General features: G+C 36.9%; 1 protein-coding gene across 1 annotated transcript in view; it reads left to right on the top strand.

Moving 5' to 3' along the window:
- The first annotated feature begins 2,278 nt into the window (after positions 1–2,278).
- The window catches only part of LOC126469825 (UPF0669 protein C6orf120 homolog), a 61,996-nt gene continuing 45,514 nt past the window's right edge, over positions 2,279–18,760 (top strand). Inside the window, exons 1-2 of the mRNA XM_050097113.1 lie at positions 2,279–2,460; positions 11,559–11,672. Coding sequence (XP_049953070.1) covers positions 11,640–11,672 — 33 coding nt within the window. The 5' untranslated portion in view covers positions 2,279–2,460; positions 11,559–11,639. The remainder of the gene's footprint in view (positions 2,461–11,558; positions 11,673–18,760) is intronic.

Below are 18,760 nucleotides of genomic sequence, written 5' to 3'. Positions count from 1 at the left end.
GTACAACAGACTGCCACAAGAAATGAAAGATGCAAATGACCCCCACACTTTTAGCCAAAGCTTAAAAAAATATTTACTAAATAATAGCTACTACATGGTAAATGAATATTTAAAATAATTATAGATCATAACTTAATGTTCATAAATATTGCACTATATAACAATTTTGTGGTACGATTATAAAAGTAGAACAAAGTGAAGTACTGTAAGAGAAATGTTTATATTAGTAAGAAATATTGAACAAACGTCTGATGGCATCCATACAATGTCTGTTGTACTATGGGTGAATGAATAAATCAGTAAATCAATAAATCCACATGAAGTATGATTGCTTTTGAGGTGTCCAAGGATTATGCTGTTTTCTATGTACATGATCGTGACAGGATCTCTCCAGCTGACTGCAAATCGCCTTTTAAATGTTAGCATTCAGTTGTTGCAGAGAGGTGACTTAAAATGTTTCATTTGTATAATATTGTAGTATGTATTAATTCTCTGTGTCTGTCCTGACGTAATTGGAAATACCATACTTCACGCTGATTTAGTACAGTAGGAAATTTGTATCCTGGTATTTTACCCCTGCTACGCAGCTGACAGCAGTCTTCTGTGCAAGTTTTCTGCAGTACGATTACATCGACTGAGTGTATCTGTTCATCTTACTGCTGCCTTCAATGTTAAGTAGGTAGATAGTTAACTAAGGGCAAAAGTGTTCGGTTGGAAGGACGTGAGCCTTTAAAAGGACCGTTTGAGTCCTCAGTTGTGTTTGCTTCTTGATTGCCGTTGCAGAGGTCCCTAGGCTGCAGCACAGTGGTATCTAAACATTGTTACGCTATTGACAACACCCAAAGTATACATACGGCCTATGTTGAAGTTAAAACCACGAACAATGAGCAAACTGCCACCCACTTTTCTTTCTTTCTTCTTTTCTAGTGCATGGAATGCATAAATTTTATTAATCTTATTTCTGAAACTTTCTTATCAGACATTGCGTGAAATGCAAGAATCAGATGATTAATACTAAATAAGGTGAGACTCAGAAAAAAAAGAATTAAACAAGGTTACACTTGTAGGGACTATCAATCAATCAGATCATCATTTACTTGTAACTCCATTTTCTGATTTCCATTGTATGTTTTACTGGTCTCAGTCTTAAAATATTCTCGATAGGTCTTACCTTCTTCTTAAAATGCCTTATTTATCCCCGTAACTGTACCGGTAGTTTTAAATTTCCTCGATCTGAAGTACAGTTTGGTCGTAGTTTTGCATGACGTTATTAAGTCATTTGCAAGGCAAGGCTAACGCACAATTAATTTACTCTCATTGCGGTTATACGACGAGACTTCAAAAATTAAGTTACACAATCATGTCGTCCCGCTCTAAGACCACTGCGCGACAGAGTGGCGCATTGTACATCTTCTGGTTTACCTGCAGACACAGTTGTGCTACAGTGTGGATATCATGTGCATGCGTGTGAAATGATGAAACAACTGGAGACTTTCGGTACTCCATAGTTGAAGTACGCGTGACAGTACGTTTCTTGGGGGCAAAATGTCTAAATTGTACACAGATTCACCATTACATTCCAGTGGTATGGGGACCAAACGCAATGTCGCGTCCAGCGTGGTGCCAACAATTTCACCAAGGCCGCAACAAACATGAGTGTTGCTGATCGGGAAGGACGGCCATCTATATCGACTACAGAGCAGATTTCTGGGCAACGGAGGAACTGATTCGTAGCTATCACAAATTATCAAACTATGACAACATTAACACAGCGGTTCCCGAATAGCTCCATGACAAAAGAGCGGATTTTTATCGTCGAGTAATTGAATGATTTGTAGAACGCTCCAACCGTTGTGTTCACAGACTTGGTGACTGCCTGGGATAAAATATTGTCATGTATCTGTGTCACTTTAAAGTGTAGTGCAGCTTCACTAAAATTACTTGACCTGCCGTAGTGATATGTATTTTACTTTTTAAAGACCTCCTCGTGTTTTAGGATAACAATTTCCATTGTAACTTTAGCTACAATGAAAACCTCAGTAGGCCTATACATATTTCTGTGGCGGAGTAATTCCATTTATTTTCAGCTATGATGTGAAGTTGTAATGGGGGAACGAGTAGCTCCTTTACTCATTCACATTTCCGTCACTGACTCATATTCATTAAAAAAAAACGCGTTCTCTTATTACACGGTTGTAATTCAGCCATAGGAAAATGTACTTGGTGTTGTCTCTGTTTACAGTCAACAATTGCCTAATGATATCTTTGATAACAGCTGTCCGTCAACATTGTGCCTATACAACTTGTAGGATTGAAGTGCGATAAAACCGAATGATTGTTGTCCTTCCTCAAGCTGCAAAGTAATAAAGAAATGTTTTATATAAATACGCCAGTGCAGTGATCAACTGGTGTCAGTCAGCATCTTGAGGCGACACGACAGAAAGAAACGTTTATGTAGAGGTATTGTTTCAGTATTTGCTGCTTTCTGCTTGTTTTGCTGTTTATAAGGAACAATAGTCTGTATACATTTTCTTTACATTAAATTTGTGTGGAAGTGTTCGTAACCACATTAGGGAACCAAATTTCTTGTATGAGTGGACATGCTTCACTTCCAGCGTAATAATATTTGTAAACTGTTTGTTGAAATTGAACCATGAACATGAAGTACGTTCGGCGAGAAATGTACAATATACTATTCTCGAAGCCGAAAAGAAGTTGACAGATTTATTATTGGAGATTCAGACGGCAAAGAATAAGAGTGAGGAGGAGCAAACCAAATTTATGTTTTGACCTTATGATTCAGTATAAATTAAGGACGACAGAAAGTTTTGCATATAACGCTAACACGTGAAAGCAGGAGTTCGAAAAGGCGTTGCAGTTCCAATACATGTAAAATGAGACGCAAAAGTTGTAGTGTGATATACCGCATTTTGACATGCGATTATTCTTGTACGACACATGTCAAAAAATGCTACCAATTTGTACGATAAATGAAGTCTTACACATATCGCAATTGTGAAGAGTGTTATTTTCAGTAGTACGTTATAAAATACCAGCTAAATCATCAGAATAATAGACATCAGAACTTTGAAGGAGAAATGTGTTTGAGCAGTGTGAAATACCTTACATTAAAGTAATATATTATGAATATTCTAAAGCTGATTGGCTCTGGAAGTTTACTAGTGCAGAACAAATTGGAAACTAAATTCATTACTGGTTTGAATACATGTCTGTTTATGCAGATTAAATGCTTGAAGTTTTGTAGAACTAAATTAGTTTCACTTTTGTGAAATGTAATGGATTGTAAGATATTGTGTTCCAACCTCTCTGTAAACACAGTGAATTCAGAAAAGTGTTTAACTGGTTTCATCAACAATACAATTCAGCATGATTTATTTTTTCCTTTTCAGTTCAGGTGTCGTAGGAGTCAACATCTTGATTGACACTCATTTGTAGTGTTGCCCTAAGTGTAGGTTAGGTTGGAAGATGACTGTTTAAGAGTTGGTGAAGACAATGAACATGAATGCAAAATAGCAGTTGTGATAACATGCTGATCTTAAGTATTTGATGTCTGTGTTCGCACCATATTTGTTGCCAATTTTGGTATAAAAACTAATAGTGCACTGTATATTCAGAAATTTTGTAGTATTTAATAGATTAATCTCCAGCAAGTATTTTGGCATATGTTGCGTACTTATATTATACATCAACTATGAAAACTCAAGAGAAAAGGGGGGGGGGGGGGGGGCACTACATATATGTTGCTACCTTTTTATTAAATGAAACTTTAATGACATGTCATTCCTTGAGAAAAGTCTTTTACTTGTGTATCACTGTAGGAAACATTTTAACGGAGGCAGTTGTGGGTATTAGAATGAAATGTCAAACTCTTCAGCAAAAACTTTCTGGAACTAGGAATGAAGAGGAATGAGTTGTACGTGAAAGCAATGAATGATTTATTGAGGCATGCTCTTATGGCTCAATTGGAGGAGCACTGCTCATGAAATTCCTGTAACCACATTGATTCAGCGTACTCTTTTAACATGTTGCAAAAGCTTAATTCACGTGAATGTGTTGTTTAAATTTAAAGCCGACATGACACAGTTGTTCTGTCTTGATGAGAAATGTTTTTTATTGGCTCGCTTCTTACATGTTTTGGCGACTGGCCAGCTTCAGAGGACTGCAAAATAACAAGAATAAACTATCAAAACAAATATGCAGATATAATAATGTGTTGTTGCTATTACACAATAATATCAGGAAACAGTTACACAGTTTACCTGCATGATTATTTTCTGACACTCTCTTGTTGTACACCCCTTTGAAGATGGCCAGTGGCCAAAATGGGATATTCAACAACAAAAAAAGGGGGGGGGGGTGCCCAGGTCAAAACAATTGCAGTTGGTAAGTGCAGTCATGACTGGTACATCTCATGTTGCTTTTATGCAATGGATTTGTAAATTTCAAAGCACTCACTATTTGTAGAGTTTCATTTAGTACTATTGTAGTCTGTATAAACTTCAGTGAAAATGAGGATCTTGTAAAGCTGTAGTTTTCCTTTGTTGTTGAAATTAAATATATCTCTCGAAACATGTTCTTAGAAAGGAAAGGAAAGCTCCTAATTACTTAGTATGTGGGTTGCAGTTTAAGTAAAAGAAAGCAAAATGTGTTGCTCCACATACATATTTACGACAAGCTGCCTATGATATCCAAAGTATTGCTTTATGTGACATGTTTTGTAATTTATTGTGCGACAAGACAGTACCTTGCCAGTTATTTAAGAAATGTTGAGAATTGAACAGAAAAGTTGTAAAATATCACAGCGTGAGACAACTTGTTTGATGAGTCACTTTCTCACATTTATATAAATGGTATGTAAACCAAATAATTTAATATTCAACTGGAGAAGATTAAAATGAAGTGTGGAGGCCAGATAAATTGCTTTATTATTTCAAACACTCTCTCTTTAATGCATGTTGCTTACATTGTTGCATTAATCAGTCAATCAATTAGCTGCTGTCTACCTACTATTGAATGGGAAGTTAGTAACTTCCCAATGTATGTTTAGCATGTATGGTATTTCAAAGTGGAGTTACTTGGCTGGTGGAAACTTTTGTTTAGTCTACCGCCTAAGTTGGTCCAGTAATGAAGCTACATCCTGTGAGCTGTATGCTTGAAACAGTGGTGCACAGGTGAGCACAGGGTGTGAACATTGGATATTCAATGTTAATGTGTGCTTGGCTGGTGGAAATTCTTTTATTACTCATATAGTTTCACATACATTTTGTACTTCTTAAAAAAATCAAGATGTGTAGAGTTACAAGCAGCCATAATATATTTACCAACTTTTAAACATTGAGTATAAAAAGTGTCTGAATATATGATTGGTTCAGGCTTCTAATATTTTCCTATGGTACATGCAGATGGAAGGCCTAACATAGCCTGCAGTCAAATCTGATGTTGGTTGATGTATTGGTTGGATTGCGGAGTCCAAATTACTCTGAGTTACACAATAAATGGAGAAAAACAGACTTAGATCAAGTAAAGTGACAGGCAAGACTAGTTATTCAAGGATGACTTGTAAACTGTTGAGAGTGAGTTTTAATTGCTTTCAGAGTTTGGTAAATCTCTAGATAAAACTGGTGTACTAGAACTTGGGCCTCACCAGAGTGCACTCTAAACAGAAAATTGTTATGAATTATTATTTTTTTCATACGTGCTCTCTAAATTCCGATAAACAACATATCGAGATTGAAATTTGCCAGATGATGACCTAACTATATCGATGTTACAATTTTGAACCGGCAATTTTTTGTAAATAAATTATCCATTATTTGTAAGAAAAGTGTCTGCAGCCCATACATGTTAATTTAAAGGGCGTTATCTGTCACCTATGGCTGTCTGTCTTTATTAGGCACTTATTACAGTTTCAACATTCACACCATTGCAGCTCACAATCAATTTGTGCCATTACTTTTTTTGTGAGAGTCCCATAAATGTTGAAATCATGATATCACTTGATAGAGAAAGAGAGGCATAAGTGGAACATAATATCCTCCAAATAAATAAACTATGGTATATATTGGCATAGATGTTGAAGGAAGGGGTTGCAAAGCCTTGTAGCTGAAACACAGCCTATTAGAGTTGGTTTCATATGGTTAATATTGCACATACAGGTATTTTTCTAAACTGGATAATTTACTGACTCCCTGTTGCTTGAACGGGCAGTGTATACAAACTTGAGATATATATATCTCTTTGCCGTGGTGTCTGGGGTACCTTGTCACGGTCCACGTGGCTCCCCCTGTCGGAGGTTCGAGTCCTCCCTCGGGCATGGGTGTGTGTGTGTTCTCCTTAGTGTAAGTTAGTTTAAGTTAGATTAAGTAGTGTGTAAGCTCAACAGTTTGGTCCCATAGAACTTACCACAAATTTCCAAACCCCCTTTTTTCCCAGTGCCTGTAAGTTGGGTTTAGGGTTTGATGATTCATAACTTTAGCGCACATTTCATTTATGGCAGGTTTGGAGACATTATCTGTTTATGTTGGTTTGGACTTGATAGCCTTTTTTTATGTACACAATAAAACTGAAAATTGCTCACAGGTAACTAAAACAAGGAACTCAAAAGGTTCATATTGTTCAAGTAAACAGCATTCAAATGCTAGGCATTCTTGCAGTTACCCTGCCATTTGATAAATCTCTGTTATGATTTGGTTTGATATGCCTAGTTTCATCATTTGGTCTTGGTTAATCTCTTTTAATTTCTGAGCATATAGGACCTTAGACCCACTGGCAGTGCTCAGAAATGTTGACTAAATAGAAAGACAGCAGTGTAACAAAAATTCACTACCATTCTACTGCATTGATCTCTTTAAACTTATGAGCAACTTCTGAAAGTGGATTCACCAGTTGACAACAACAGTTGGCCAACTGAGTGATATTACATTTAAAAAGGTTGTGAAAAAATATGCACCTAGATCTTTTAAAAATTTCTATTCTAAGTGTCTGTGTGGCCTCTCCCAAATGGTCTAGTAAATGGCAGTATTTTTTTATATAAATAAAATGATACAAAATAGTTAACAAAAGTGTCTTCCTAGTGTATCTTCGTTTGGATATATATTTTAGGCCTCATCATCTGCATAGTAAGCATGCTTTATAACTTAAATGAAGGCTTTCTGATTCACTAAGTTGTTCTTAACTTTTTGAAATTATTTATTTTTTGTGAACTGTTGTCCTTATATTTTTCTGAAAACATTTTTCCTTTAAACATTCATTGGCAGACTGGACTTGTATGCTAGACTGAATGGCTACCTTTTTGTGGCATTGTTAGTTTGGTTGAGCCACCTGAGTTTGTGATTTCAGATTACTCAGGAAAATGACTTTGAAAAAATTTTCATTCATTGAGCACAACCTGTATCCACATGCTCTACTTCAGTCTGTTACTGATTGTGGGACATAATAGATATTTGAAAATATGATGTGACATTGGCAAAATTTCATGCTCAGGATAAGTCTGCAATTCATTACGTTTATGATAGGAAACTGTCTGCCTCGTTTACACTTTTAAACTTAAGTAAAGCTTTTTATTCTATATCAGATGAGAATGTTACAAATAAAGCTAGAATACTATGGAACTGTAGATAAACCACTAAATTTAATTAAATATTGCCTAAGCAACAGGTGACAATTACTGTTTGTGAACAAGGGAGGGTTGGACCCACAGACTCTCATGGGATGAACATATCGAATATCTGTTTGATGAATTAACATTTGTGAATTTTCTTCTGTGTAAGCTAAAATATTTTATTAAAAATTTACTAGTTCTTTATTACAATATGCTCTGTCAGTCAGAACTGCAATATGGAGTACTGTTATGGGGAAATTTTAGGTACAAACTGTATTTTCAAATGACAGAAAAAACAACCAAATGTACTCAAGAACTGAGTCCTAGATGATCCTGTAAGAAACTTTCATTCAGCTCAATATAATGACACTCCAAAGTCTCTATATGCATAATTGTTTAATATATTTCAAAGAAAATATATGCCAAGTGGTGGCAGGAGAAAACTCATATAAAAAGCTTAAGAACATGTGAAAGCTTTCGGATCCAGTGACTCCTCCTGGCAGAAGGGTTGGAGTGGAAGAAAGAATGGTGAAGGAAAAGGACTGGTGAGATTTAGGAAATGGGGAGAGGTACAGAAAAGTCGCCTTGTACCCCGGGTGAGGGGAGAATTATCGGAGAGTAATGCTTTAAAATAATATGTATTTTACTAAAAAGTACATATACGTGTGTAACTTCAATTTATGAAGCCAGTCATATGGTAAACATGCTGAAAGGTTAAAAAAATAAACACCTAAGGACTTCATCCTATCAGAAACTTGTTATTAAACGGCTGTGTAATCCCCTGACTCTGGTAAGATGTTTTTTGAGGTGCTGTTACATATGTATGTACTCAATATAATGAAAGGCCATGAATTATGAATCATCAAATACTAATTACTGTTTGTTTATTGATATCACATATTGAGTAGGTGTTAATTATTGTTAAATAGTGTATATATCTCACAGTTCTAATCATTTTTCAGACAAACATTACACATTGAGAGACATCACACTTTTAAGTTAAAAATGAAGAAGAATCTAAACCTTTATACGCCTTTCCTGTCTATATTTTGATCAAAGTTAATTGGTAGAATGTGTATTATAATACTATGGACACAACTCTGTAAGCATTGTTCCATTGTAGTTTCTGTGGTAGATAAGTAAATGATAAAAAGGCATTTCCATTCTTCTCTACCAACATCAGTGATGCAGAAATAAAACTACACTTAACTAATCTTAAACCTGGCTTTCTTGTTATCATCAGATCTTAACTGACAGATAAGGCAGAAGTGATAGCGCTTATTTTTGTTTCTTGAATTAGTAGACTACAGGAAAGGATAGCTAAGTGAGATGGCTCAGTAATTGGCACTGGGCCTATTTGGGGGCCAAATGAAGTGGCACAGCAGTTAAAATAATGGATTTAGATTGAGGAGTAGTGATATTCAGTTTTCCTCTGGCTATCCTGGTTTAGGTTTTCCATATTTTTTGTAAAAATTACTTCAGCTGAATGTTTTTCGGGAGTGTGTCATTTTAGTTTTACAGAAGTTCCCAAATGGCTGTCACAAAAATGGACTTCTGACACACGCAGATATTGTGTTCACTGTTATGTGGTGGTCTGGGAGGTAGAAGATAAGTGTAATGTTGCTCTTTGTTAGCCAGGAGGAGGGTGCCAAGGTGTTAAATGGACCTAACTACAAAAAGAGTTACCTGAAAGGCAGACAATCAGGAAATAAGAGAAACAATAAAAATTGAAAGAGACATAGTTCCTAGATTTGTAGGTGAATTCCTAGACAAAATCAAGCAACTTCACATGTTTTATACAGGTGATAGTTGGAAGAGAAACAAAGCTGCTGCACATTATATGTCACTGAATGCACAGTCAAGTCACTGACTGCTTTGGCATCTCTGTTATTGCATGGCTACAGATGTGTTATTGGAAAGGACTGCGTTCAGTTACATTAAAAGAGTTCCATTAGACAGGTGCACAGATACTGGCATGCAGTTTGTGTTGCCACAGGTGCCTCATTGTAGGGATACAGTGGTTCATAAGTGACAAGATATGAGGATGGTGGGTTCCAGAGCAGTACTGATGAATAGGAGAATATGGTGCACCTGGGATGACATTGTATTTATGATATCCAGGACAGTCAGGGAGATCTTGTGAAGGGCTCCTACCACTCAACAGAATGATTAACTCCTCTACTAATAAACATCCTACACAAATGAGGAGTCCAAAGATGATCCACTGAATCATAGAATCAACAACAACTGTGAACACACTGCTAGTGTGTCTTCCCAAGCCCAGAGAGTGAAGAAAGCAGTTTAATTGAGAATGTGTGTAGTAGTGAGAAATACACCTGTATAAGATTAAGCAGGTTAATTATAGAAATAAATGATGCCATTAGTGGAGGAAGAAGAGTAGAGATTATAGCTGTGCCAGCAGTAGTAGTGGCAGTAGTACTACTACTAAGTAGTAACTGTATTTTGTTATAGAAGTCTGTTGCAAACAGCCATTATAGCTACAAACAAAAGTGTTAACATTACATACATGGTTATACGGCCTATTTTATTTCCTAGACAACGTCATAATAGCGAAGTTAACTCAATAGCCCAAATCTTTCTCAGTACTGTTGCTTCAAAGGTACCCTCAGTACTCAACAAAGTGCAGCAGTGTGTGTTGCAGGGATTTTGAGGCTCTTTTTCATTACTACACCAACCATTTTGTTACTACTTGACTATATGATTGCTTTGCATTCAGTGATAGGCACATACACTGCAACAGTTCAATGAAACTGGACAGCTAAAAAACTAGCATACATTGGTTGTGTGGAAAAAATCATGAAGGCTGATTCAAACTGGTTAGGGATGTGCTTCAGTGATTTTGTTGAGAATGCAAATAAATGTTTAATTAATCTTTTGGCAACTGGATTTTTTTATTTGACATCCATAATAATATGAAATTACAATGAAATCCAGACCATTAGCTGCTTACAGGCATTGATAAATATCAACGGGGACAGTTGAAAATGTGTGCCCCGACCAGGACTTGAACCCGAGGTCACAGAGCATAGTGTGACTGCAGGGACTTATCTCTGGCATGCTCCCCGTGAGACCCACATTTCCAACTTACTATCCACATACTGTTCTTTCAGAACCATCTTCATATAAATAAGGCTTACAAGCCAATGATCTTCTTCAGTGCAGATGCACTCACATTGCTCAAACTCGTACAGGAATCGGTAGATTGACTGCTGCAAGTAATGAGTATAGTGGGCAGAGGCACTACAAATGTAGTGTGTGGACAGTAAGTTGGAAATGTGGGTCCCATGGTGAGCGTGCAAGAGATAAGTCCCTGCAGTTGCACTATCCTCTGTGTCCTCGATGGCTTAGTCAGATAGTGTGTCTGCCATGTAACCAGGAGATCCCAGGTTCGAGTCCCAGTCGGGGCGCACATTTTCAACTGTCCCCCTTGATATTTATCAATGCCTGTAAGCAGCTAATGGTCTGGATTTCCTTGTAATTTCATTCTTCGGACATGTTCAAAAGAACAGATGCCATCTTCTCCCGGTCGTAATGATGGTATTCTTTACTGGAGCCGCTACTATTTGGTCGAGTAGCTCCTCAATTGGCATCACGAGGCTGAGGGCACCCCGAAAAATGGCAACAGCGCATGGGGGCCTGGATGGTCACCCATTCAAGTGCCGACCATGCTTGACAGCGCTTAACTTCGGTGATCTCACGGGAACCGGTGTATCCACCGTGGCAAGGCTGTTGCCCACCATCTTCATATATATGCATAATAATATGTCACACAGCTCTGTAATGTTAATGTTAGACCCTCTCAAGTAAGGTATCAATGATTCAACATGCATTATTTGTTAGTGCAAACTAGCCATGTAACAGACTAAAAATATTTGCTTGTAAATAATTAAAGATGCAGATTTTCAAACATTTTTAGGTTCTGGTGCTGAAGGAGCTCCGCAGGATCCATCACCATCTCATAACATATAGATGCAAGGTCGGTTGACGATGTGTTTTTATGAGGAAGGATATACTATGGGCTTCAGGAAGTGTGAGTAAAAGACACAGGACCATGTACTAAGAATTATGATGTATGACTAATGTATTGACATGAAAATTGGAAAAACCATAAATGAATCATCAGAACAGGATAAAACAGAAATTGCAAAGGAAAGTAGGGTGCCCAAATGATTAAAAACACAGAGAAACTATTTAGCTGTGAGTTCCACACCATTCTGTTAACTGTTACCCAAGACATGAACTCCTTATGTTATCATACCTTGTGGCAACATGGTGTGTTCAAAGACTATTAAGTAGCCCAAGAGAATGTGATCTGTAGTGTCAGTTTGCAAACTGATTTCCGGCCATTGTTAAAGTATCTGTTGGTTCTAACTCTGCTATTCAAATACATTAAGGATTTGTGTTTAATAATATGAATTCATTCAGAAACTACTACAGCATTTATGTATCAAGTGTAGATTGTACTGGTTGTTATCTATCTCGTTTCTTAGATAACTGAAAAATTGTGGAATCTTACGTGGTATATTGTGGTAGGACCACACTCTCACCACGTGTTTTTGAATGAGAATAATACAACTAGTTTCAGCACAATTTCAGCAAGACTTATTTTTTAGTACCTGTTGAAAGATTACACACTGCAGATCTCGTTTGTCTAGGGGGTTCTCGAAGTTTTGTCTGCAAAATAATCATTCCAACAAGCATGGCCTGGGGTTTCTTCTTGTTTGAAATAAACACCACCGTATCTGAAATACTTTCAGCTAAAAATTATATTTATTTGTACTTTTTGTTAGTAACTACACCATTCTCACTATGACCATTGATACTCTAAATCCATTATACTGCACTTGTCACATAAACACGTCCATCTCCCTCCAATACTGACAAAGAAGTGGTGGGCAATCCAACATGTGCCCGGAAGTTGCAGACATTCCTGCATTCTAGATTCTTTGGTTTACTGACCTTAATAAACCCCAAAGATACGTATAAATAAATATGTATATAAATATACAGCATTTAACATCTTAAACAAGTCCATTATTTATCATAAAAGAAAATATTCATAATTAAATAAATTAAACACATTTTCTGACAACATAATGAAATTACCTGAACTCTCTACTGCGGGCATCATACTTTTCACATGTGAGAAACTTTATTTCCGACGATTGATTACATTACAATATTGAAACTATTGTATTGAAATATGTAAACTATTCTAACTATTCTGCATGTCCCATTTAAAGTCGGCTTCTAGAAGACCTAAAAATTATGAGTGATAAACCCCAGATTTTCTCATCTAAGTTGAGTGGATTCATGGTGACACATTCCTTTTATTATTCCCACAATTTCTTCACAGTAGTTTCCATCCTTTAGTTGTAATGCATTGTTTAGTCATATACTCTATTGTAAATATATTGTGTTCATGTTTTTTTAACATTATTTATTCATTTACTATATCTGCTTTCTGGGTCATCCCATACTAAGTGGTCCAGGAAAAAAAATACCTGGTTGCTTGACCATCTCAGAAAAATTTGATATTTACTGTGTGGTGGCCCTAATCCTAATGTTTAATGGACTCAAAAGACCTTTTTTGTTTAAAAAAAATGTTTATCACTTAGAAATAACAGTTATAATATATTTTAATAGCTCAAAGTTATTGGCCACAAATTTTGAAAAATCAATTTTGGAACCAAATTAAAGTAACTAATGATTATTTGTTGAGACAATCCTCTCCTGAAAGTTTCAGCAGGCTAAAAGACAGCATATGGAAGTCTGTGCAGGCTGACAGACAAGCCTATACAACTCTGTGTGTCGTCTTCCCCTTTCCACCAACAGCTGTCTACTGGCACTCAGTTAAATATAAGGTACTGAAGTGTGCAGTGCAGTTGAAAAATGGAGTCTCATTGGCAGTCTCATTAACGAAGCTTGTTATGAAAGTATGTATGGGGTGTTTGCGGAAGACATTACTTTAACTGTAGATTACAGTGAAAAATAAAACGTCTTGTTTGACTTAAGAGTTGACTCAGAGGTTAAGTCAACTTGCAAGCACCATGAAATGAAGTACTCAAATATATTTCACCACCTTTTTGGCCAGGCATGCTTGGACCCTTTTAAGAAACGTAGGAAGCCTACAACAAAAGGTCTGAGAGAAATAATGTTTGCTCATTGTTGTAAAAATAAAAGTGCATTTATCATTATAATACCAGGACAATCATTGCGTTCAACATCTTATTGTAAGAGGTTTGTAATTAACAAAGAAAGGGATAGTGATATTTCAGGTAAAGAATTTTGTGACTTACCAGAAACTGTAAGAAACAGTAGATTCAGCTTGTGAAATTCTAAATATATCACATGCCAGTAAAATTAGAAAACTAAGTGAAGAACAAAGACATTTTGTCTTTAATGGAAGAACAGAGAAAGTGGCAGCTACAGTCAAAAACAATTTGGAAGTTTCATTTCAAAAGCAGATTTGTACTAAATGTGATGGAAGTTCTAAAAATTCACTGAAGAAATATGATGATTTGATAGAAAAGCTGAAACCTAAATTTCGTATTTCAAACAAAGAGGATAAAATTATCAGTTTGCTGCCAAATTCTTACAGTTTAGCAAAAGTTAGTGACTAATTTAATGTGTCACAGTGTTTGGTTAAATTAACAAGACATTTAGTGAAAGAAGAGGGAATTCTACCTGCATTACGGAAGGAAAATGCAACTAATTTGATAGATGGGAACATGATCAAAAAAGGTATTAGGTTTTATGAAGATGACAATAACAATTGTTTGATGCCTGCAAAAAAGATTGTGTTTCTGTGAAAGAAAATGGTACTAAGGTTCAAAAATAAAAAGGTTAATATTGTGCAATTTAAATGGACTATTTGCCATGGGAAGAATGTGTGTGAGCCATCAGGGGTACAACAAAGCAAACTGTCACAAAAGCTAATCTGTTGTGGACCTATGAGAATGAGATCTTGACACCTCAAAACTGTTTAAATTCTGTAAAGAACAGGTAAAAAATTATCTACGCTTTTGTAAAATGTGAAGAAATATGAGAACTCTATGCCAGTGCCTTGGAGGAATGATTCAACACTTGTCATTGTTTTATACCCCAGTCACACAACTTCCTCAAGTGCAAGTTCACATCAACACCTGCCACCGAACTTCACTAATTCCCACTATATCTGACTTTAACCTACCTATTTCCCTTTTTAAATTTTCTAACTTACCTGCCCAATTAAGTGATCTGACATTCCACGCTCCGATCCGTAGAATGCCAATTTTCTTTCTCCTGATAACAATGTCCTCCTGAGTATTCCCCGCCTGTAGATCCAAATGGGGGACTATTTTACCTCCGGAATATTGTACCCAAGAGAACGCCATCATCATTTATCCATACAGTAAAGCTGCATGCCCTCGGGAAAAATTACGGCCCTAGTTTCCCCTTGCTTTCAGCTGTTCGCAGTACCAGCACAGCAAGGCCGTTTTGGTTAGTGTTACAAGGCCAGATCAGCCAATCATCCAGACTGTTGCCCCTGCAACTACTGAAAAGGCTGCTGCCCCTCTTCAGGAACCACACGTTTGTCTGGCCTCTCAACAGATACCCCTCCGTTGTGGTTGCACCTACGGTACGGCTATCTGTATCGCTGAGGTACGCAAGCCTCCCCACCAACGGCAAGGTCCATGGTTCATGGGGGGGCAGTCAAATCTAAAGGCTGTAAATTCAACTAAATACCTAGGAATTACTATTACGAACAACTTAAGTTGGAAGGAACACACAGAAAATGTTGTGGAGAAGGCTAACCAAAGTCTCCATTTTATTGGCAGAACACTTAGAAAATGTGACAGATTTACTAAGGAGACTGCGTACACTATGCTTCTCCGGCCTCTTTTAGAATACTGCTGTGCAGTGTGGGATCCATACCAGATAGGACTGACAGAGTACATCGAAAAAGTTCAAAGAAGGGCAGCACATTTTGTGTTATTGCGAAATATGGGAGAGAGAGTCACTGAAATGATACAGGGTTTAGGCTGGACATCATTAAAATAAAGGCGTTTTTCTTTGTGACAGAATCTTCTCACGAAATTCCAATCACCAACTTTCTCCTCTGAATGCGAAAATATTTTGTTGACACTGACCTACATAGGGAGAAACGATCACTACGATAAAATAAGGGAAATCAGAGCTCGTACGGAAAGATATAGTTATTCGTTCCTCCCACCCGCTATACAAAAATGGTTTAAATGACTCTGAGCACTATGGGACTCAACTGCTGAGGTCATTAGTCCCCTAGAACTTAGAACTAGTTAAACCTAACTAACCTAAGGACATCACAAACATCCATGCCCGAGGCAGGATTCGAACCTGCGACTGTAGCGGTTCCAGACTGCAGCGCCTTTAACCGCACGGCCACTTCGGCCGGCCCGCTATACAAGATTGGAATAATAGAAAATTGTGAAGGTGGTTCAATGAACCCTCTGCCAGGCACTTAAATGTGATTTGCAGAGTACCCATGTAGATTATATATGTACCCCATTTGTCTGTTTCTCAGTCCTCGTTCGGCTATGAAAATTTAGAGAAAAAGCCATTGTGTAATTTCTAGGGAGCTTTGTTTTCAGTCTACTCAAAAGTTGAGCAAAAAGTAGTTCTTTTAGATTACATAGTACAGAACTGCATTGTAGGATATACATTTGTAGGAACACTTTTGTCTTGCTTTGATTCCAGGATTCGCTCCCTGGTATTTGTCATAAATGTTTTGACACACCCTGTATGTCAGGATCATTGTACACGCTTGAGTGCAGTGATAAATTTTAGTTGACACTCAGTTCCAGCTCCTGATAAGCCATTTTTAAACCTTTTTTTAAAATAATTGTATCTCTAATATATAGTATTAATATTCAGCTATTGTATACAGATACTAGTTACCATGCTATGCTATTATTATAGAAGTATGCTTTAGGAGGATAGGACAGTTGGTTGGCTGTGGTGTTGAAGAAGGACCCATCCCAACATTTACCTGAAATGATTTTGGTGATGTCAAATCAGGTTGGTCGGACAGATTAAACTCCGTTCTCCCGAATATGAGGGCCAATGTCAAAACAGTTGAACTGCTCCATTCAATAGGTTCCTACTGCATAATGTTCTTTGACTCACATATAGTTTGCTTCAGATAACTTATGATTGATGTAAAACACTGTTTTGTTCTTCATCAGTGCACACAGTAAGGGGTCACTTTGGTGGCTTCTGGACCATGAACATGTTGCTGTGCCCCTTGCACTAACTGCGGCCTGTTAGGAAATCTGACTCCAGGCTCGCAAACATGTGAGTTATACTCAGTGCACATTGTCATATACTCACCACAGTCCACCTGAAAGTTGAGTCAGCACCCCCCTATGATGAGTGAGATGTACTGTCGTGCACTTTAGAATTTGACACATGATTTTCTTGTAAAAACATTACATCGTGATGAAGTATTGTAATGTGATAGGTTGTTGGAGTTACCACTTTCGTAATTAACTACTACTCTGAGTCATCTTTAATTGTTTAGTTGCACTGCTTATGAAGCACTTTTAGCAGCCTTTTTAAACATACATATTTTAGTAATCTTTTTCATTTCCTTGGTAAATTTGTTGTACAATTTTTTCCCTGATAGGAAATACTGATTTTAATTTTTTGTTTGTTTTTCCCTTGGTAAATGTAGGTCCAAATCGGCTCTTGTTCCATGAACTATTAGTGAAATACTTGGTAATTTTTTCCCTGATTTGCACAGTAGATTGGTTGATGTACTCACTTTATGCAGTAATGATACCTAGTTTCTTTTTTTTTTTTTTTTTTTTTTTAAAAAAAATAGTTCCTTACAATTAGCCCAGCTACTACTATTTATTGTTCTACATCTCTACATCTACATCTACATCCATACTCTTCAGGCCACCTGACGGTGTGTGGCGGAGGGTACTTTGAGTACCTCTATCGGTTCTCCCCTCTATTCCAGTTTCGCATTGTTCATGGAAAGAAAGATTGTCGGTATGCCTCTGTGTGGGCTCTAATCTCTCTGATTTTATCCTCTTGGTCTCTTCACGAGATATACCTAGAAGGGAGCAACATACTGCTTGACTCCTCGGTGAAGGTATGTTCTGGATCTTCTCTATCTCTTCTATCAACCCTATCTGGTACGGATCCCACACTGGTGAGCAATATTCTGTAACCTACTTCCTTTGTTTTCGGATCTTATGGCCCTTCTGTGCAGTTTAAAAATTGTGTCCATGTTTTGTGTCTTTGATCCCCAGAAAAGAATACCATAGGCAAGAATTCATATAATGTAATTGAATAGAAATCACTACTAGAAAAGATGTAGGAACAGTACACCACCATAAGACACTTACTGTTATGAGGTAATGATAGAACCTTAAGAATGTAATGTACTGATATTCTTTCTTTGTCAGTTCACTCCGTGTTAACTGACAATCAATATTCATCCCTAAAAACTTTGTTTGTTACACAATCTGTGTATTTATCACCTATGTTTGATGCAACAGACTTCTTTTCCTTCTTTATGCTGAAGTGCATATTGCTTTTCTTTATGTTCAATGTTAATTTGTTATGTATTGATCAATCATAAACATTCTTGAGGATATCATTTGCTTTCACTAATAGCAGTTCTGCTGTTTTAACAGTGGCTGTGATATTTTTGCCATCATCAAAGAAAACTTTTTTTTGCATGTCTTTACACTGTCTGAATTAACTGACTCATTTATTATGTTTATTAATGGAGCTTGTATGCTGTCCTTGCATGCATTAAGAACAGCGACTGGAACCTCATCTATGCATGCTGACTTCTTATTTTTGATTTCTGCATTGTCTTTGTGACTTCATGATCTGTTGTGGGGAAACATCATCGTTGTGTACATCTTTGTGGATGCTGCAAGTGTTTTGGAAAGATTTTGCAGCAACTTATCTGCGGTAGCAGAGAAATATTCATCTACAGAATTTGTGAATTTCTGAGGATTTTCTGTTTACCCCCATCTTTGGTTTGTATGTTGTTATACTTCTGCCTGCCTTCTCAAGTTTCATCTTTTATGACATCCCATCAACTTTGCTTTTATTTTCTCCATTATATATATTATT

This window comes from Schistocerca serialis, chromosome 3 (assembly GCF_023864345.2).
Source record: "Schistocerca serialis cubense isolate TAMUIC-IGC-003099 chromosome 3, iqSchSeri2.2, whole genome shotgun sequence".
NCBI lineage: Eukaryota > Metazoa > Arthropoda > Insecta > Orthoptera > Acrididae > Schistocerca > Schistocerca serialis.
This window is presented reverse-complemented; position numbering and strand designations above follow the sequence as displayed.